The sequence below is a fragment of the Trachymyrmex cornetzi genome, unplaced genomic scaffold, assembly GCF_001594075.2.
Source record: "Trachymyrmex cornetzi isolate Tcor2-1 unplaced genomic scaffold, Tcor1.1 scaffold209, whole genome shotgun sequence".
Classification (NCBI taxonomy): domain Eukaryota; kingdom Metazoa; phylum Arthropoda; class Insecta; order Hymenoptera; family Formicidae; genus Trachymyrmex; species Trachymyrmex cornetzi.
Genome location: NW_017296732.1, coordinates 263,373 through 286,844, shown reverse-complemented (window position 1 = coordinate 286,844; position 23,472 = coordinate 263,373). Strand labels below are relative to the sequence as shown.

At 37.1% G+C, this 23,472-nt stretch overlaps 1 protein-coding gene across 5 annotated transcripts in view; it reads left to right on the top strand.

The window, feature by feature from the left end:
• Nucleotides 1-23,472, top strand: part of LOC108759850 (protein Fe65 homolog) — a 201,015-nt gene that overhangs the window by 142,167 nt on the left and 35,376 nt on the right. For all 5 annotated transcript variants that reach the window (XM_018505510.1, XM_018505509.1, XM_018505512.1 and 2 more), the window contains one exon: nucleotides 1,062-1,374. In XM_018505510.1, coding sequence (XP_018361012.1) covers nucleotides 1,062-1,374 — 313 coding nt within the window. The remainder of the gene's footprint in view (nucleotides 1-1,061; nucleotides 1,375-23,472) is intronic.

The following is a 23,472-nucleotide window of genomic DNA, read 5'->3' as shown; positions in this document are numbered from 1 at the left end:
AAACTCGATTCTACGACGTGAAATACATCTGATATCGCCGGATTTCGTTTTAAAATGTTAAAATGGTGAGACGCGTTTACTCCGATATTGGAGACGGTCGGTCGCGTATCAATACCGTGTATCGGGCGACCTTTGGCGACGTCCCATGCATGCTCCGACAGCTGCGGTCGATCGCATCTGCTACCATGGTCTGCCATAACTCGGAGCCTTGACCTTTGAACCGTTCGTTATCTGTTGGTATTTAAAGCCGCGAAACCGCGCATAGTTGTGGCGTCGCACGCCACGCGAAATAATGAGGCCGTGCGAGGTTTCTGCGAAGTAATACTCCTCGAGAAAACGGGGTTCACCTTATTATCACGTGCAGTCACGTCAGTGAGAGAACGGCGAGTAGTTACGCATGCGTTTCATAAAATCGATGCCTAATTTTCTACGATGAGTGCGCGATACAATTGCTTCTAACAAATAAATCTCTCAAAGTTAATTTTAATTTTAATGAAACTTTATATACATATAGATTACGTAAATACATGAATTTAGAAAATATCAGTTGGGTCAATAAATAGTTTTAAGAGATGAAATCTCTTATACCTTATAGATAAAGCAGTTTTCAATTTTTTTTGTTGTGCTTTAAAACCTCAAAATATCCCGTCATAGAGACGTTCTCTTGTAACTCTTCTCGAATAAACCGCTACAATAGGGACTTTTAAAAACCGTGATATTTATTCTTTCTTGATTATTTGTTTCGTTGTTTTATGTTTCTACGCTCGATTTGCGTGATTGATGAGGATTATCGTAAAAATTGCTTTGAAAATTGTCTGAATAATTCCCGTCGATACAACGGGATTATATTGCATTGATGATATCTTCGATCGTTTCATTTCGTATATGTAGCAGTTAAGCAGGCACATATAAAAATAATAAAACATGCATATACTTTATGATAAAAAATTTTTATTTAGTTTATATAGGTTACAGAAAAAAATGTAGATAATGTACGTTTCCAATATATTTCAAATAACTGTGGAACATAATTTTAATAGAAAGTGTCGCTCTGTTTTCAGAAAATGGCCTCCTTTCCTTCGAAAATCCCAACTATCACCTAGATCCAGCTCGGTTGGACGATGCTCTGAACAGCAATGGAAACGGTAGTTCTCTGTACGATGAATTGTATCAGGAATTGGTCGGTGGCGGTGGCAGAAGCGGCGAGGTGACTGGCGGCGGCGGGGGAGGAGGTGGTGGAACGAGGGTGCAAGCACGCAGAACCTACGCCACATTGGATCTGGGGAGCATGGGGGTGGATGTCACCCAGGGCCCCCTGACGCAGGATTCCGTGACGGACGACGCTCCCGACAACACGGACAACCATAACCTAGGGTGAGTGCCATTAGCTCTGTCACGTTTGCTTCCTCTCTCTCTCTCTCTCTCTCTCTTTCTCTCTCACACACACACACATCCACTCTTTGGCGTTCGATAAATGGTTTCCCGATGCACGTTGATAGAACGATATTGCCGCGCGTGGAAATTAAGGGCGCGATAGGACGAGAATACGATAAAGTATCGTCGTTTCAACAGAAAAATGTGCCAACGTACGTTATCGCGATTTTACTTTCGATAACACAGAATTAATTTTTTATGAACCATTCGAGATTTCTTTCCACACAGAAGTGATAAAAGTGACGACAAAAATATGAAAGTGATTATCTAAAAGAGACTTACAGTTTTTTCCGATATTTGAAAGAATTATCTCGATATAATCCTGTTAGCAAAAAGAAATACATGTAATCATGATCATGAATCAGAAAGTAGCCTTCTATTGGGATTTTATTTTTTCATCTTGACCAACTGAGGTATCCGGGAGTCTCTTTCTCTTTTTCTCTAGAACGCAGGAAAATGGAATATGGCTTCCAGCAGCAAAATAGAAGCCGGTTCCTCGTCCTCTTTTTTTTTCCTGCGTAATATAAGGTCCGACTACCCATCGCGGCCATCGATAAAACTTTCGAGTCGGACCTCATCGGGATACCGCATAAAATTTCAATAAATCTAAAAGCGGGAAGATAGGGGCTGGAGAGAGAGAGAGAGAGAGAGAGAGAGAGAGAGAGAGAGAGAGAGAGAGAGAGAGTAATAGAACGGACGGTCGATGTTACAAGACAGTTCGAACTTATTCGCCACTGTTACATGAATTCGGTGCAGCCCCCGTTCAGCCGGAATTCACTTCTCTCTTCTTTCTCGTATTTCCATCGGGACTCTGTTCCATTGTTCAACTACGCTATCGAGTTTCTGGGGATATTTAGGATAACACAGAAACGCGATTCCGCTCATAAAATCGGAGACGTAACGGAGAAGAGCTGCAATCCGGCGTGCGTTCCAAGTTACTCATGAAGCGCATGCTGTATCGTGTTATCCTTCTTTATTATTTGGTAAATAGCAAGGACAAATGATGCATCATGCACTTTATGCGTAACTCGGAATACACCCCCGGCATAAGGAAACTCTTATAGAACGCTAATTATATTGTGAAAAAATTATAAAGTTATGAAATACAGAACCACGTCTGATTATCATTATACCTTATGTAACGTATTATACAATGATCCGATTGCTTTTGTTTGAGACTTTAAAAGTCCGAGCGTAATTAATTTTTAATTTCTTGCGGAAGACATATGGATGTTGTACAATGTTTCCCATTTTTAGCATTGACTTTTATTATTTTTACACAAATCTGCTTATTTTCTGATACTTTATAATATCTAAGAGAGATTGTTGAACTCTTACGTCTTCATTAATCGTGGTAACGAGATTTTCCGAAAGGTCAAGACGATCGTCTTCCAATTCCAATCTACTTTCAGTTAAGATTGAAATTAGATTCATCTCTCCAGCCAGACTTTTTTCATAATTAGTTTTGAGTATCTCTTCGCTCTTTCGTTCAAGATGTTTCACTTTGAAAGATATCTGATTGAAATTTTATGTTTTAGTAATTATACTCTGAAGAATAAAATAACAGAACGAAAAATACATTCTAATTTTGATTAGTTTCTTGATGAATAATTTATCGGATTCAGGTTTTATCTTTATTAATATTTTATTAAACTTTATTAGTATTAAAGTTATTTACAGTTTTTCAGCATATTAATATCTTTTTAATAAGATACCAGATTGAGCATCAAATTATTAAAAATTGCTTGTCAATTTAATTAGCGATATTACTACAGTAGTTTAATTGCGTTTATAAGTCCGGAAAATCAATTCGACGCGCAGTTCGAAAGACTATAAATATATATGCAAGTGTATATATAGTAAATATAGTAATTCAGATTGAATTATTTAAGCATTAAAGATGTAGCTTTGATCGTTACGGCCATTACTTCTATTTCTTATTGTTGAATTTTCAAATGTACAGTCCAGTAAAATTCTTATTGTTCTTTTATTAATATTTTATTAATACCTTCTATTTCTTATTCTTTTATCAACCAATATAGACAGATATTCCATACTCGAAATTATCCGACTAAGTTATACCAGATTGAGCATCAAATTATTAAAAATTGCTTGTCAATTTAATTAGCGATATTACTACAGGAGTTTAATTGCGTTTATAAGTCCGGAAAATCAATTCGACGCGCAATTTGAAAGACTATAAATATATATGCAAGTGTATATATAGTATATATAGTAATTCAGATTGAATTATTTAAGCATTAAAGATCTAGCTTTGACCGTTACGGCCATTACTTCTATTTCTTATTGTTGAATTTTCAAATGTACGGTCCAGTAAAATTCTTATTGTTTTTTTATTAATATTTTATTAATACCTTCTATTTCTTATTCTTTTATCAACCAATATAGACGGATATTCCATACTCGAAATTATCCGACTAAGCAAAGATCACGTTACACCGATTTCGTTCGTTTTGTGGAAGAGTCAGGACGCATTAATGGTTAGCCGCGAAATTGTAAGAGAGTTTCTGCCTTTGGTATAATAAAAACTCCTTTCTTCTGGACCCTTAGACCCTTTCGCCGACTCGGAAATCCGGGCGAGCATAAAAATGCAATTAAGGAAACGCCCAACGTCTGGTTGCCTCCACGTCGTACTACTTCTTCTCAATAGTTCCTTTCTTTTGGATCGTCAATCTCCATTCTTTCATATTTTTCTTCAAGTTTATTCCCTTACGCTTTTAGTGTAATGCGCGACAATGTCCGTCAAAAAAGAATCAAAAGTCTGCCGCGCGATTTAGAAACGTTAGAGAGACTTTGGTTTAAAACGAAGCTCAGGAAGCTAGAATAGAATTTATTTCACGGTGAATGCGCGGCGGTACATATACTAGTGAAACAAAAGTATTATTAGACATTTCTGTCCGCCATTGAACGTGATACACGCGAAAAAGTTCATCCCACAAAATTCCTAGGGGGAACGCGCGACTCGTTTCCTACGCTGTGTAGCTCCCTTGTTCGCTGTGTTGTCGGCAAAATGGCGAAGTAAGGTAATGACGCTATCAGCCAACGAGAATACGGCGTTCCTGATCGAATTTTACGGGCATCGCGGCAGGGGAAGGACGAAAAGCGAATTTCACCGACGACGAACCGACAGCGAAGGCTTTCATCGCGGTACCACGTTAACTTGATTTACTTGATGTGCTCTTAACGTACGCAACGTTACATCGTTAAGCGCTTGACACATCCGGAGTAGAGCTCCATGTGTCTTCGGAATGCTGCCACGATTGCACTGATGCTGCGACGAAATTTCGGTAATTTTGCTTCCATTCGACGAATCTGCAATAAATAAATTGCGTTTTGATTTAAAATACGCTCAGTCGTGCGATCACTTTATAAATATAACGATAATGTTTTTTTTATTCTCCGAATAATTCGATATTTTCTTATGATAGATTTTTATATTTTTCTTTTATGAATATCATTGATATGGAAAGAATTTTCCTGAAGTATTTAAAAATTAAATAGACACAGACCTGAAAATAATTTTGTTAGATTATCAAAATAATTATAAAAACGTAGAAATCTCAAGATAAATAATGCTGCGAAACATTTTAACATTTTGGTAATCAGTTTGAATCCTATATAATTATTTTGATGATTCAACAAAGTAATTTTCTGTATCTAACTAAATTTTTAGATACTTTTGCAAAACTGTCCTTTCCGTGTGTTAGATCATCAAACTTTCGTCCTGTATATTCTGTATGCTCTCGTGGAATCATCAACTTTCTGCACGCAATGTACTGCAATCTCTGAAACGCATTAGCAAACCACCCCATCAATAACCACGCGGTTGCGTTGAACCCTCGCGAGGCACTCATTACGTAGCGAGGTGAGGTTAAACCGCTTTCGCTGATAAGCATCCCGGCATCAATAGTTTCTAGGAAAAGGAAAAACTTTGCGGAACCACACCATACAATTCTACTTTGGACAGCTACTTTGTCACCTTCTTGAAGCGGAAGGGGTGGGACGGGGCCAGAAGGCATAGAAACGCGAACTCGAATACGACGGGTCTGAGCACGAAACGTCTCGACATTTTCACCTCCGGCTGGATATTAGGCGATAAGCTGGCCGTACTGGGGTGCAAGGAGCCGAGAAAGGACCGGTGGTTGAGTCACGATAGGCTAGAAGGTGCAAGGAAGGTGGCACGGTATATTCATTTGTGTGTGTATGCGCGCACTTATATAACTGTGTGTGTTCGGAGATTGAACTCAATCTAAACTTGCGACGAACTTTGTCCGGGCCCCGCGCTATCTCTCATACTTCTGTCGATTCGCCATCTACAACCTCCGACCTTGTTCGCGATAGGGCGAAGGTGACGTCCCGAGACCAAACGGGTTACATTGGCGGCAAAGTGCATGAGGGAAACTCATCGGCTACGTGGAGGGAAAGAAAAAGCGTGTTCTTTGAAACAAAATCTTTGCTTCAAATTGTCCTATTCGAAAATATATTCATATATTGCATAATGAGCGCGCAGGAAAGAATTTATAGATAACTAGATAATATTACCGGAAATAAGACACGATGCAGAGGATAAAATCGTTATAGATACATAGCGTTGAAGAAACAATTCAGATGTTTTTAAAGACCCTAATAAAATCTGATCAAGTGATTTTTTGTCAAAATTCTGTAATAGAAAAAGATATATATGCATATTGTCTCCCTGTATATATATTATCTCATTCTATTTTTACTGTCTTACTCTCTGTAAGCTTAGGATAACTCCGGTATATACGCCGCGCTGGGATTTACGCCGCGGAAGTCAGAAAAAATAGAAGGAGTGGGGGTAATTTTCTCGCAACTACTCTGTTACATGCCTTTATGTTATATTAGTATTGAATTATAATTTCAGCTTCTTATACTGTTAATATTAGGTGTTAAACTTAATTCCTGCCGTTTTTCGTCTCCAAAATTGATTTGTTTCGAAGGGAAGATAAATGAATACCTTAATCAAAGTAATTTCCTCCATTTTTTACTTTATTACTAATTAATAATACTTTATTAATAATACTTTGATTAAGGTATTTTCCTTCGAAACAAATCAATTTTGGAGACGAAAACCGGCAGGAATTCAGTTTAACATCTAATATTAATGAAATTATTGTGAGTTGAATCGATTTGTTACTGTGTGTGTAACAAGTAACATCATCATAAATTATAATCTACATAAAATGATTATTGTAAGGCGTGTAAAAGATCTAGTGGTTATTTCGTGATATATACGTGTAGAGAAATAGTAAAGCATGTTGTATAGCAAAATACAAGTGCTTTGCTTTCGTATTCTTTGTTTAGTTTGTTGAAACTCTTGCATTTTTTTGCCATATATTCCACCCATTATCTATATATAGCAACAATGCAAGATTTCAAAAAGTTTATTTTTTAATACGAAAACTAAATATTTCGGATTTCTAATATTTTTTTCATAATAATAGACAGTACAAAGTTTTTATTGATATAGTTCGTTTATTTTAAACATAGTAAATAATACTTAATAAATTAAGTTTTTGATAGGTGCGGCGTATATACCGGAGTTACCTTAATTATAATTATAGAGTAAAATTGTTTAAGTGTTAGAGTAAAATAGTATATATATCTCTTTTTTTTATAAAATTTTTACAAAATAACTCATGGTCATTCTATTACAGAATTACTAGATATTTTAAGGTTTTTAAATAGAAAAAAGAATTGCATTTATTGATAATTTATATTAGGTGTCCTATTATATTAATTTCGTAGAAAAGCGGAGTGAAACATTTTCGCGAAATGGCTATGCTTGGAAAATCATTTACAGTAAGAAATCGTTTAATACTTAAAAAAGTACAGGATAAAAGCGTCGTAGCGTTTTTAATAGTCGGATCTCTTCATATATCCGCCGGAGGGGTTGGCAAAGAGCAAAGGAATATTAATGAGGAAATGCATTTTCTTCGTCCAATAAAAAGATAGTCGATGCACGCATAAAAAGCACGAATTAAAAAATTAGAAGTCTGCAAAGACGCGCAGCGCTACCGCCAATTAAAAATGCTTTAATTTCACATTTACTCAAAAAATTCAGTAAAATGTCGCATGCATTTCCCTCCTTCTATTCGCTTCTTTTTTTTCCAACGAGCTTGCCTCTCGCCGGACGTATTCTCATGAAATTCAAAACCGTTACGGAGTCGTAACTCCGGAGTAAATCGCGTTTCATCGCAAGGTACCATCGATGAAAAGTGGAAATTTTCACGCGAAAAAGGAAATGCTGATAACGCGCGAAACGAGGTTATCGGACTGGATGTGTGCACAGAGCTGAGTTATGTCGCGACTCTCACGATTTCGCATCACTAGTTTCCGTTATGATAACAAAAAGTTATGCCGCACTGCAACGTCTAAGATAATTCCCTCTCCGCATATCGTTGCTGTTAAAATTAAACACCCTCTTCATAATTTCTTAACGAACTTCTACTTAGACACTAACAAATAAAACAAAAACATATATTCTGAGAAACATTGCAAAGATTACATATCTTAAATAAAGAAAGAACGAATCATATATATTAAATTTTGTATAAGTCGTAGAATTTCAAGAGAAACTTCTATTCTTTTATGGCAAAAAAAGTATTTTCCGTGGGCTATTCATCTAGCACGGACCGTCTTACATTTTAAAAAATATGGATGTAGATTTAACACACACTATGCAGTGTCTATATAATTCTCATCTTGATGTTAATATTAAATCAACATGGTGTGGATTTAAAATCTTTGATATTTATATTCACACTATTATGGTGTGGATTTGAAACCCATCATGTTAATTATATAGACACTGTGTGCTATTAAATCCACATTTTATTTTTTAGAGTGTAGAAATGAAATAACATGATCAAGCGTTGCGTACTCGCATTATTTCTCGTCCAATGAAAGAGTAGATCTGGTTATGACGGAAAAAATGGAGTAGACAAGCTATAGATTAATGCGGGATACATCAATCTTCATCGGTAGCTGACAGCTTATCTGGCCTGCGGCAAAACACAGCTACAACCCACCGTCCATATTCACTTATATCACATCCTTCGGCCTCATATACGTCCCTTTGCTCTCATCTCTGGATAACCATCCTTCGAAAACTCGAGAAAAAGAGAGATCGTAGGAAAATCGAGCATTTTGCCGATATAAAAAAGAATCTAATTGAGCGTTGCAGCAAAGGCGACGGTTACGCCAACGAGAAATCAATTTCTTTTACACGCTTTTATAAAATAACTTTTTCTCCTCTACAAAATTGAATTTTTTCGTGCTATATCGTCTTTCCGATAAAACCGATTGAATAACGAGTTAACGGAGAACCCAATTCCTGTTTCCGCAATTTTCTATTGGCAGGTACCGCATGAAAAATTGAGTAAACAAATTCGGAGAGAAAGAGCACAGGTCCCGAAATAATAAAAGCCGCTCTCGCGTTTCTGTTATTTTCAGCCCTTCGATAAAAACCAGCTGTCAAACTTACATTTACAGTTTGCCGTAAATCAGCCGTGCGACACACGGAGTGTCGCGCGAGATATAGCAAGACTCCCCGAAAAAGGATTCGTATTTCGGGAATGTGGAATAAAATAAAAGAAGGAATTGCCGTGCCAAAAATACGTCTGTCCCAGCTCGTAAAAAACAAATTTCGTCGCGAGCGTGCGTTTTCGTTCCCCGTAATACCGCCGGATGACTCCGACCGCACTCCACTTCGCTCAGTGCGGTCTATCGTAGCGAGGGAGTGGCCGGCTCTCTTTATTTTTATTATCGCGTCATTATCGTCTCGTCCCCCATATGATCCTCCCGGTGAACGATGGTGCGATACTGAGTATTCGCGAACAACCCTCGCGGGCAGAATGCACACATAATCGCGCCAACTGCACAAAGCGACGCCTCGTAACGACGTTGTCAACCGATATTCCGATAAAGTCCTCCGGGCTCAGCTCCATTCAGGAAGCATAAACCCATAAGGAAAGGTGCGTCGCGTCGGTCGCCATTTGGGTGCGAATTGCGAAACACCCGGTACCTACTATATCGGACCAGGCTCGAGGCGAGAGAAGAAGGAAAGGAGAGAGTGATACGATAAATCTTTTTTATCAGCTATAACTGTCCATTTCTCATCTTCATACCATTAGGTCTTCTTCTTTCCCTTTTTCTTTTTATTTTTATTGACTAATGATAAGCCATTCTCGGATCAGAAATCGCCGTGATCTTTAATACAGTTCTCGCGGGGAGGGAGTTTATTATGATTTAGAGTTTCGAAAAGCAAATCTTAAATAAAACGTTCGCCGAGAGAAAAGAGCATTCGTTCGATTTAAACAAATCGATGGTTCTGGAATCCAAAAAATGTCATGTGAAATTAAAGAATTGTCGCACATTTGCGAATATCTCGCTGCGATAACATCAGGTAGCAAGCATAAACCTATAAAAAACGACGTGCCATTCTCGAGGGTCTCAAAGAGAAAGGAAAGAAGGGAAAGGAACTCGTGGGGTGTGGAAAGGAGCGTGGAGGAACACCTCACACCTCACAGGGATAGGTATCTTAACGATCGTGTCTGAGGCGGGGTACATTGGGCGTGAAATAAGGCGCCTTTGTTAGGGCAGCTTTTCTTTGGAGGAAAACTCATCCCTCCTCTCTTTCTCTCTCGCTCTTTCTCCATCATGATCTCCGTCCTTTCTCCTTCTCGTTTCGCACTCTCCTCGAGACTTCACCCTCCGTCGCCTCCTCTTTCGTTTCCGTTTCCGTGGCACCCTTGCGACCGCAACCCTCCACGTGAGGTCCTTCCGAAGGAAAGTGCGCCGCCTCTGACACCTCCTTCCATGATTTTGCCACGCTCGTTTTCACGAACGAGATGTACGGAAGGGGAGTGTTTCCCGCGATCCCCGACAGGTTCGTGACGCTAACTCGTGTGTTGAGAGAAACTCAGTGCATTTGCTGCATCGTGGCGCGCGATATTAATAGCGACACGGCAACACGGTTTTCTTTGAACATTATTAAGCTGAATTAATAACAAAATAATTATTTTTATTTCCTTGATAATTACATTTAAATGATTATTTAATGTATTTCTTTAATGTTATATAATGTGAATTACAATGTTTTTTTAATTACATAACACTAGAAGTTATTTTCATTAAAATTCTTAAAATTTGTAGGAGTATGAAAATTTAACTAATACATTTATAGAATGTTATATTATTACAGTGTTTATTTTTAATTACATAATAATAAAAGTTATTTTTGTTAAAATTCCTAAAATCTATAGAAGTGTATTATAAAAAATATTGGTGTGGATTTAACATCATGCGCTATATATATAATTCTCACCGTGATGTTAGTATTAACACTAGCATGGTGTGGATTTAACACCATGTTAATGTTTTAAATTTACACCATAATGATGTTGATATAAACACCATGGGTTTTAAATCCATGTTGATGTTAATATTAAAACCACGGTAAGAATTATATAGACACCGCATGGTGTTAAATTCACATTATATTTTTTAGAATGTGCTAATTTAATTATATCTACATTTTTTGAATTTTGTATGATATGAATTATAATATTTTTAGTTATCTATATATATATATATACACATATGCATATTATGTATATATATATACACGATGTTTGGAAAATAATGATAAATCTTTCGCATAGGGGCAGAATGAACTAAACTGAGAAGAAAAGTCCTCTATCCTTTTGCAATTTTTACAATTGTTAACGAGATATTAATTGCTAAAAATTACCGAAAATTGGTCTTTAATAATTTTTTACACAAATACTATCAACTTTACAGAAATATTGCGAGAGACGAAAATTGTTTATTTTCTTTTTATAGAACTCCACGAATTTTTTCAGAATTTTTTATGAACTTTTTAGTACTGCATTTTCTCATTTTTACTAACATGAGAAAATACGGTATTAAAAAATTCTAAAAAAATTCTTAGAGCTTTATGAGAAGAAAATAAACAATTTTTGTCTTTTGCAGTTTTTCTGTAAAGTTGATAGTATTTGAATAAAAAAATTATTAAATACCAATTTTCGGCAATTTTTAACAATTAATATCTTGTTAACTATTGCGAAAATTGCAAAAAGGTAGAGGACTTTTCTTCTCAGTTTAATTCATTCTGTCCCTATTTTAATATCTTGTTAACTATTGCGAAAATTGCAAAATGGTAGAGGACTTTTCTTCTCAGTTTAATTCATTCTGTCCCTACGCAAAAGATTTATCATTATTTTCCAAACACCCTGTACATAGGTATATATAAGAATAAAGATTATTTTTAGATTCGTAGATTTTTAGAAGTGCAGATTTAACGCAAATTCTTAAATGCAATACTATATAAATAGCATTAGTTTACATGACATCATTAAAAATTATAATGGAAATTAATGATATATAGATTACGTTTGCTCGAAACAGGACAGAATGACGCTCGTAAAGAAGTTCTCTTTAAAACGCGATTGAATCTAAAACTCACACGACGCACTCTAGAATTTTTATGCACTCGCGCGTAGTATCCTCAAGCCTGTCACGTCCCGTCTGGCTGAGTATACGACCTGGAAATTTATGATAGACTACGTCGCCGTTGTCAACGCCGCGCCGTAATCTCCTAACGTCGTTACCTGCAACGTACCCCAACGACAGCTCCTGGCTGTCTTTATCTTCCTTCCGAACCAAAGTCTTGAAATTTTGTCCCGCGACATTGTCGTCGATCACGCGTTGAAAATCGCACGAGTAAACTAAGAGGTGGGGTCGAACGACTGAAATAAACTCGGGCACGTTTCGTCGATTTTCAATATAACGGCTTTCAATATAACAAAGGATTTTCAATATAACGGCTGCACCGTTTCTATCTTTATCTCTTTGAGACGAGTGAGCCAGCTAGAATTAATCATCTGCCCGACATATATATATAAATTGTTTATATCGGAGTCGTGATTTGAATTCTCGCGATCGGAGATCGGCACGAATAAAAGAAACTATCTTTACTTCGATTAAGTTCGATTAAGGCAGACTTCTATTAAATTCTTAAAATTGAATTCAAATTGTTGCCGCGGACCTCATATAGTAGTGATAAAAATCTAGATATATTCGAACGTGAACAACGAGGCCGCGAGATCATATTTGTGCCCGTCATTCTTCCTCTCTTTTATTCATCGCGCATGAATCCGCGGCGATGGAAGTGGTACGAATCGATAAATAGCCAGACTGAACTGCAGCGCATGAGAGCGCCCGGAATAGAAACAGCAGCCGGATATGTCGATGAACAGAGCGGCCCGGAAATTTCTTAATAAATTTATAAACGGGGAAAGCGCAGCCGAATTTGTGACACGCAATATATCAGACAAGATTCCACAGTAATGTAATACTACGGGGGGGTAAATGCCGTACAGTTAAGGTATGTCACATTCGGGGCAACGAGCTCGGAAGTCCTCGTACGATCATAAGGGACTTCACTTGTGTGTGTGTGTGTGCGTGCGTGTTTGCGAACGGCGTTCACGAGAAGACACACGCGAGAGCGAGCTTATGGCCGCGAGTACCTACAGTATAACGTCGAACGCGGGCATATAAATAATGCGGCGTCCCTTGGTGCCTGCACATGCACCGGCGCATACGTCGGTAAATTTATGTAGAGACTCCACGTCGCCTACGCTCGGTAGTTGATAAAAGTTTCAACGTTACTATTCGCGGTTTCAGATCGAATTATCATTACGGATTATTGATCGCCTTCCTCTTTCCGTCTCTGCCTCCGGAATAAATCTTGCCAGTTGCGAATGATAAATTGGCAATTTATTCTCACTGTGCTTAAATAAAATTTAGCGCCACCTTTCCATTCAGTTTATACTTGAATGAAATTAAATAAGAAGGAAGGTTCTTTTTATAACGACGAAAGTAATAGAATTGATATCGCGGTTCGCCGAATCGCGCGAGACGCCAGATACATTTTATTCGATTCAGGATGCATCTGGTATTGAATACGTCCTCGGCAATATACCGTACAAATGGAAACATTGTCGGAGACGTAATGCAGTCGAAGGTATGGAGAAAACGTAACTATTCACTGTGACATCGTGTCGCACGTATTTCCGTGGATGTAAAATCGATATACATTTATATTTTATGTCACAGCAACGACTTTCTAAGCCGTGCGAGACATACGGTTGAAATTGCAGCGGAATATTCCCTGGTTTACGCTCCGCGCATAGAAATGCGCGATTCGACTGACAAAACTGTATCACGCAACTACTCTAGTATAATTAAATCGTATCACACGCGTATAAACGTAAACCTGACGTCATCACATCGTAGTGTACCGCGTTAAAGTTTATAACATTTGTTTTAAAATTGTTATAATCGCAAGTGCATAGAGAAAATTTTTTTACAAAATACAAGGTTATATGTAAAAACAAAATAGTAACCCAGTCTTTTGAGTTAAATGAAGCACAGGTAACAGGAACATGAAATAACAGATTTTAACTTATCAGAAACCATGTATTCTAGATAAATTGAAATCTGTTATTCCCTGTTTTTTGTTGCCTGTACCTTTTAATTGTGCTTTAGACTTAACTTTCATGTGTGTTAAAATGTATAATCAAACCATTTCCGTGATTAAATTGCTTAGTTTCGAAATAAACAACAATTATATTAACATATTTTTTTAGTAAGTACACAGAAAAAAAGACTATTCTTAAATCAATATATTCGTATATAAGCAAAAATATTGTAATCTTGCTTTAAAAATTTTAGTCTTGAATTTGTATTGATATAAGATTTTTAATTGAGCAAGTCTTGAATTAAGTCCAAAGTAATACTTGCATTAAAATAAATTTCATCCAATCAAGATTGATATCTTTGAAGCAAGATTATAATAATTTTGCTTATATATGAGTATATTATGGTTGATTTAAGAATAGTCTTTTTTCTATGTAATGAACTAAAATTTGAGTCAAAAGTAGGTAGAGGAAAGTCGCCGATACCGACATACCACTTTGTGTTTAGACAATATTTCTTAAACAAAAGGTAAAAATAAAACTTTAAAAACGTAATTACAAACTGAAAAGTGTCTTTTATCAGATAGTATAAACAATTTTTATAATACTATTTGCAATTTTTCAATAATTAATTTTTTCGTAAGGTAAGCAAAAATTAGCGTCTGACAAAATGGGCTCCGAAACTGACACAGTAAGCAGTAATACTACGTATTCATATTCTTTTTATTTTACAAGCATTATCTGTATAAAGTTCCTACAAGTGAATGTACATAAGATTTTCCATAATTTTTTCACTTCGTTATGAAACATTTTTGTTGAATTATATGCATATTTATTTTATGCAAGATACAAATATGTAATGCGATAGTTTTTTTAAATGTTGTTCCATATATGCACGATTGCCTTCAGCTCCAATAGACTTATTTGACACTATTGCGGAAATGTCCACTAAGGAGGCCTGACTCGAAGCTTTGTAGTCGGCTGCAGCGTTTCGTCCTGGTCCCACACTACTAGACTCATCAGTAAGGCGATGTAATGTGGGACTTGCCTTAGACGCCTGGAATGAATCCAGAATGATATTCTATTTAAAGGGAATTCGCGCGGCGCGGTGCTTACGCGAACCGAGTGAGTCTCGTGGACCTCCAGTGGCGAGTCGCCACACTATAAAGCAACATTATAAAGATTAAGTTAGCTCATGGTCTGTTTTACGGACAGGTGTGGCGGTTTACGCTGCACCCCAATTTTAAATTAAAAATCGTATTATGAAAAGACTGAAAGAAAAAATAATATAAATAAAACTTATTTCGGAAACTACAAGTATTTAAAATGACGTAGTATTATCAATAATATAGTCACTATTATCTAAACCTCGCAATTTGCAAAAGAAAATCGTAAGAATTTTATTTTCATAAGTATTTAAAATGACGTAGTATTATCAATAATATAGTCACTATTATCTAAACCTCGCAATTTGAAAAAGAAAATCGTAAGAATTTTATTTTCACGTTTGTAGAATTCGTTTTTAGCTGATTTAATATAGAAACAAGCCACAAACCTACGAATTATGAGTTTGTACTTGTTTAATTAGCTAAACAGATCATGATTTTATTAGTATTAATAAAGTGCAATACTTAGTTTCTGAGAAATAAGGGGGTGTCACTTTAGAAGACATATGTCAGTATCGGCGACTTTCCTCTATATTTCTTGAATTAAATTGTTTTATTATTTTAGTTAAATTAACAACGCGCGTGTGCGTGTGTGTGTATTGAGGAGGAGTTAATCACTCACATTCATATTAACGTATGCATTAATATTAAGATATGCATTTACTAAATAATACACTAAATTTGAATAAAAAATATATTTCCTGAATTAAATTGTTTAACTCCATTGTTTTAATTAAATTATCAACACATTAAGTAGTGGTGATGTATAGAAATGATTAAAAATTATTCAAATTGGTTATCATTTGTCGTTATGAATACATAGGTGTAAATTTTCTTGTTCGAAGAAAAGAAAGTATAACTAAAAAGTTTCTTCAGCCTCTTCTCTCTTCTCGAAGAACGAAATATGCGATCGATAAACGCGGATTAGAGGGTGTCTATCGGGGGCGTTAAGGAAATTTCTATTCGCCGAAATCTTCGGGATAGCTTATTTTATTTTTCAGCACCATAGCCCGGCTTGTATTCAAGAATACAACTCAAGTCGTATCGGTGATCGCGCGCCGCGTGCACGAAACACGTGTACACGTGTACAGCCGCCTTCGCGTTTGTGCGCTACTGAAAATTTCAATCCGCGATTTCCATTCTAACGAGAGATCGGCGTCTACGTGCCAGCCTCGTCGTGGGGGTCTCCAATTTCATGCAAATCGCAGGACATCGTCGCGAGAGAAAGAGAGAGACGGGTAGTTCTCCGGCGACGGCATAGCGCAACTGTACTACGTATTACGAACGACATGTGAGAGACTAAACGTGGATGGAGGGGCTTGTTATTAAAATACCGTCGTTGAGTTCCGTCGATGTTTCGTTTAACCTGGTTCGAGAAACGCCGCGTCGTCCGAGCTACAAAATGCATCTCGATCATTTCTAATTCTTATTTGTGTGTATGTGTGTGTGTGCACTGGCTCCATTTACATCACATTTTCTTTCTAAAATCTTTAAAGTGGAATCTAATTCTAGAGCGACAATTGAGCCAATGCGATGTTGAAAAAAAGCTCATCAGTCGTCAGTTTTTAAGAGTGAGATTTAATTCCAAAGATTTTAGAAAGTTGTAAGTTATCTAAATTAAAATTATTAGGATAAATAGGATTTTTATTAATTATTTTTCATAGCGTATATATCTTTTCTAAATTTCAAAACATAAGCTCTTTAACTCAATAGTTTCCGAGAGTTTTTGCATTTCCCGTACCTTCGTGTTTAGCGAGTGTTTTTCGAAATGCGCTAATGCACGCAGCCAGGGCAAATTGTTTTCCACCGTCGACTGCGTTACTTTCATACCGTTCCTTCGCATTCGGTACGGCGAATCGTGCCGGCGAATACTCTGTAATAGTTCCGCAGAATAGGCGCACGCGACAGAATCGCTTCCGGTAAAGTTTCATTATTCCAAGGAGGCGATAAATAGCGACCTGTTTTATGCAAATGGTCGGGTGTAGGCACGGGATCGGCTGCACTCTGTCGCTCCGCAGGGCCATGCAAACAGAGAGAAATGAAGAGAAAGAGAAAGAGAGAGAGAGAGAGAACCGGGGCGACGCCGTTATTAAAGTGCTTGTATTACGCCATGGCGTCACGGGAAAGAAGTATCGCGGACTCGCTTAACTCGTGAATAATAAACGGCAGAAACTGGCAGATAACTAGCGCTTTTCCGCTCTCTCGCGCGCTGGAATTAAATTAAATTGCAATATTGTACAAATGTGCATTACCTTTCGACTCTTTCGTTCGTGAATACATTTGGAAAATAAGAGTCAAGCTGCTTTCATTATATTTTTACAATATTTGACGTTAATAACGATGAATGACGGAATAGCAGCAATGTCGAACTTACACATAAATCATCTCATATATTTATAGTTGTCCATTGTATTTTCGTTATTATAAATATTTTATATATAGAAGAGAAAATAAGAGTGCAAATTTATAAGTTGATATCAATACTTTTTTTCTATCGTTTATTTTTAATAATTTATTTCGAAGTTAATTTACTTGCTTTAAAGGTTTATATTTAGCTAATATAGTCGACGTAACGAAAATTCGAGGGAAATAGAATATCAACCGTTCGTAGAAAGGCTGCACGAAATGCATTCTTCAGAGATATCGTACGATAGGAACTTGAGGCGTACATGCTCGTACGAAAATGGCTTGGGGGTCGAATTTCTCCTTTTCGTCGATCAATTCCATGGTAGCCCAACCCGTTTTCTCTTTCTTTCTCTCTCCCTTTCTCTCCCCTTGCATCCGATCTCCGTTCGGATATTCATCGCCCGTTTTCGCTGCATTGCGCAGAACGCCGATAAATCGCATTATCCGGGAACGACCGTTGCCCTGAAACGGGCAGCTTATTTGGCCGCGCTTAAATTCCGGTCTAAGCCATTTTCAGAACCTGGCGAGGAGAGGCGTCAGCGCCGAACCGACGAAAACCATCGCAGACCGTTATCCTGAATGCGATATTCGGTGCGGAGCGGAGGTAGAGATGGAAGCATTTTGATGTCTTTATTAAATTTTAATGACGTGGGAATACCGTCAACGGCTGCGAACGTCATACTGCGCTCGTAAAAGAAAATGTTTCGCTTGAGACAAGACATGTTGCAAGATGATTAAAAGAAGAAGAAATTGATGATAAGTAAAAAAGAAAAAGAAGAGAATTGTAGTCATTTGACGTTAATAACGATGAATGACGGAATAGCGGCAATATTGAACTATATAAATTATCTCAAATATTATAGCTGTCCATTATATGTGTTTCCGATATTATTAATATTTTATAGAAAAGAGAAAATAAATTTTTTATCGGATTTATCATTATTTTCTAATTTGTTTCGTGCATGTTATTTATTAAATATATCAACTCTTTTGACAATGACTGATTTATGAACGATTTATCTGCGTTGTTCATATATCATACACTTTCCGCTGTTTCCCTAATTGGAGCTCATCCATCAGTGAACAGAAAATTACGACACTCTTGCACTCGATAAGCTGCCATTTGCGCGGCGGGAATAAAAGTCCGGACGTCTCCCGATCAGCCGTGGCCATTCGTCTCCGTTAGTCTCAGTGTAACGCGATAGTATCGATCGTACTACTGGCTCGTAACTCGTCGATCGAATGCTCACACGCTGCCCTGTATGTCGATACAAAATTCCTCGTCCGTTCGTTGAATTACCTCGCGTTAGCGTCGCCGTCGCAGCGCAGTGAAAAAGCCCGGTTCGGGTCAGACAGCTGCGACGGGCATGACTAGATCGCCATCGCTGAACCTTAATTACTATTACACCCGCAATCCCGATCGAATGCGTTTGATAACGGCGTTAAACTCAATATGAAAAGAACATTACCCCTTTGATAGTTCATTGCACTATCACGAAATGATTGTGCGGCAGCAAGAATGTCAAATCTTTATTTTTTTCAAATGCAATATTTATCTTGCGTCCGTTTTTGAAAAATTAGTTGCAATTGATATGAAATCACAGTGTACTAAAAATTACAGAGAAATATTATGCGTACTCTCTAAAACTTTTAGAGTAAATCTCTAAGGAGTGAAATCTCACTCATAAAGATTGAAAATTGAGCCTTTTTCTTCAAGACCGGCTCAGTTTTCACTCTTTAGAGAATTCTACTTCAAAGAATTTAGAGAATATATATAACGATTTTAAGGATATACAAAGAAAGAATGATTTTGCTAAAATATATCTAAAAGTTTAACTAAATACAGATAAAAAAGCTAAATACTATAAAAAGAAATTGATTGAATTAATGTAATTACATATATAGAACATGCTAAAATATTGATGATAATGCTACAAAAAGTTTTAACATTCTAGCAAATCAATTTAAGCGCGTCCTATATTTATATTGATTCAAACAGATTCGAAAAATTATTTTCGGATCTGTATCCAGCTAAATTTATAGATACTAGTAAAACCGTTTTTTCTGTGTATATATATATTTTTTTTTTTTCTTTTATAAAGCATATACTCAAACTGCATATTAATTGCAATTAATATATGAACGCTGTAATATTATTTCACGTCGCAAAAATTCCTCGTTAGAATGCAATACGAGGAAAACTATGCACGGGGTGTACTTAGCACTTCACGACTTAAACCTTAGAGACTCACAATTACAGTTTCACACAGTACAAAAGAATCAGTACAAGCTCGTCGAATTTCGTTAATGCCGATAATGGCAACGTTGAGACTAGTTTAAACTTATAATGACTTAGCACCGTTTTATAGCGCACTATTTAGTGCACCGTAAATCTTACATAACGTAAACGACACATTCGATAATGTTGCAATCACGTTTTAATGATTCAACAGAAATGATCTTTCAGTATAATCTAATTTAATTTATGAAAATATTTCTACTAATTTTTTTATTTAATGATGTCTAATCTTTGTCGATTAATTAAAGATCTGCTTGAAAGAACGTTACATCCAACTATTTTAAATTTTACAGGAAATAAGAAATATTATAGCCAATGTACAAACAATGTTTTTCTATTAAAACGTTTTTTAAAAAACTGAGGGGGTTGCAGCTTTTCAATTATCCACGACAGAACAGCGAAATGTATCTTTTATTTGAACATCTGGTATTTTCTTAGCATTTTTAACCATTATTACAGCAATATTAGACATTTTAATTCAGTATACCAAAGCAACTCCTTTCTTTTCTTAAAAAAAATCGTGTTGAATGTCTAACTCCACTCATCCATTACACCTTGATTTGATGGATGGACTAAATACAATTGCGGAGAGAGAGAGAGAGAAACGTACTAGAATTAAATGATATTTTACCGTTAAACACTTTGCGTTGTGCGGTTTAATTCTTCTCTTTCCACACGAGAATCGAAAACGAAATTACTGTTCGATCCGCGTAGCCGTCCAATCTAATCGACAGGCTGTCGCTTTAATGACAACTGGTTTTCTTCGCGCGGATACGCGCCTCGAATAATAGGAATCCATCGGAGGCTTTACGTTTGTCCAGGACAGAAAGAGAAAAAGGCAGACACGTCGAAATCATTTTCCGTATATAACGAAAGCGCCTGTCCATTCGCGGCGCTTCTCCTAACATGCGGATATTTTGCCGGACACGTTATTTCGCCGACAAAACCTCGTGGCTCGTTCGCATTCCGCCAACGATCGCCGGATCGTATCGTCGTTCACCAACAGGATATCGACTGTCCCGCTTTGCCGACTCAATTAACAATAAATGATCGTGATATGCGCGAAACGCAAGCGTGAATTTTCTTCCACTTGGCTACAGGAAATTGCACTTGACGTGATATCGCATTTTATTAAAATAAAATATTTCCTCGAAAACGGGAAAATGGGATATCTATAAATATTAAAAAGCGTTATTTATAAATATTCTCTGTGTGCCGAAGAAAGGATCTATCCGCATTTTGTACTCAAAGTCATTTCAGGTGTGCGTTTTTGACCGGCATTTTCTACGTACACGCGTAAAAGCACGTCGGCACACAGCCACGTGCACATCCACGAGAAACTTGCCTTTCATTGACATTCTACGAGTCGTGGCGAATTTCATTTATATGCTAACTTGAAGCCACGTGCACATTTCTGCATTCCACCTTGAGATCCCGTCGAAACGTGCCCGATGTGATGCACTTCTTGGCTTGCGCAGTCCGGGAGCAGAACGAACGCGACGGGAGTATCTTTCGCGAAACGACGTGAGCCAAAAATTTTCGTCCGTTGCTAAGCGATAACCAAATCCAACGGTGCAGTTTGCGCCCAAAATAGATCGGTCGATTTAATTTTACATGAATTATCCGAAGAGCTATTAAAATGCCAGCTTAACGTTTTTGACGTATTTGGGACACTGAAAATCATTTTCCTTAAATAGCACATCAAATTGAAGCGAATTGAATCATTTTGACTGTAAAAATTATGCAAATTTTAATTTATATAATTTGATTTATTTTACGTTCTTTATTTCTCGTAACTTTGTTTGTTAATGAAGGTAAGATGGAACACAAATAGAGGAATTGAAACTTAAGTGCTTAATTAAGTGAATTTCGCTAACGAGACGACTTGAGTCAATATTCATTTAATATGACTATATAATATTATATGTTGAGAAAGATATAATCCGAATTGTATGTCGGTTTTGCTCTCTTTCCGTCATAAAGACGATCAGGGTGGTAAATTATTGGGTTTAGGGATCGCAATGTGATACGCAATATAACGACTTTATATCGATCACGGTTAATCATTTTACAACGTTAATTATAACGCGATTATGTCAGTCAGCATACCAACTGTGACAGCAAGAAATTCGAGTTTGCACGTGCGCCGTAACAATGATGTTCTCGCAAGTGTTACATTTACATTAGCGCTTTTGCACATCTATATTCCCCTCGTCGAGGTCAAGGTATATAAATGCACACTTATTTTCTCATACAAATAAAAATTTTAATAGACGATGCGATAATAAAAACTTGTATAAAATTTTAAGTAATTACTCTTTTAGAATTCTAAGTACGTCTAGCTATTCGCGCGCGTTTAAAGCAGAATAAAAAAATAATAGAATTTTATTTTTTAAACTCTTTTACGGTTTATAAATTTTATAGTAGAAATGCGAGGAACAAATTTTTGTCAAGCGGAGCTCGGAGAGACACGGCGTTTATTTAAATTATATAATCTATAATGAAATTTCCTCCTGACGAGAAGTCATCAGTCTTATGCATTATGCAGGAACGAGGGCCGAGGAAAGGCAGGCAGTTGTATAAAAGAAAATGGAGAGGATAGGCCGTGTTCGCTGTGGTTTGTCATGCGCGACACGTGTCACGTCGTAAACTTTTCTTCCTTCTCCCACCGGTCTCACTGCGAATTTCGGCTTCTCGTAAAGTACTTTCGGGAAGATGGCCGGCAAAAGAAGTTCTCGTTGGATGCATGTACCTGTGTCTTAAGTGAACGAGAGAAAGCGGTATTGACTTTGTCTAGACTCTAGCCCACAAAGTAGGTAAATATATACTGTGGATGCAATTTTTAACAATTCTGAAATAAAAGTATTTACATCCAAAACAGAAATTATTAGAAGGCGACATAGAACTCTCTTTAAATTATATAAAATTAGAATATATAATCTTGCGGCAAAAAAGTGATGACATTTTGAATTCATAGTTGATTTTCGACGTGAGTGTTTTGTTGCATATCAAATTATGCAATCAACCGCAATTCTCATCGAGGTGTGTAAGATTTACGGTTTTTCAGTCGGAATTTTACGAGCTATTGGATATGCGATCGTGAGCTCGTGCATTTTTAAATCGGTCCAGTCATCTCATCATCGCGTATTCGAAACGCCTATTGAATTAAGTATGATGAATTAAATATTAATGGAGAATCTTACCGAATATTTACGGAGAAACATTCATGACGCAAATCTGAGAGAAGTCTAAGAAATTCGAGCGAAACACGTTCGTACACGCGAAAGCGGAATCGACGAAGGGTAGCGTGGAGCGGGAAGGTACAAGAAGCAAAGATCGTAATTCGAAATTCTGCGCTTCGTCGCCGACGAGTCCCACGAGGTAGTTTCTCGTTCCCGGCCGAAGCGACGCATGTAAGTCGAGGAGATTTCGGCATTTCGCAGTCCCAGGTTGCCTCGCTCGCACGAGCGATCTCTCGTGCATCGCGATGCACATCGCGAAAATAGAGAAATCCAGTGACTGGCGACGGTCCCGCGAAACGCGCCACGCTGGCGTACATGCGGAAGGTAATAAGGGAGAATGGCATATACCGGGGAATGCAGCGCAAACAAAACGCGGGGAA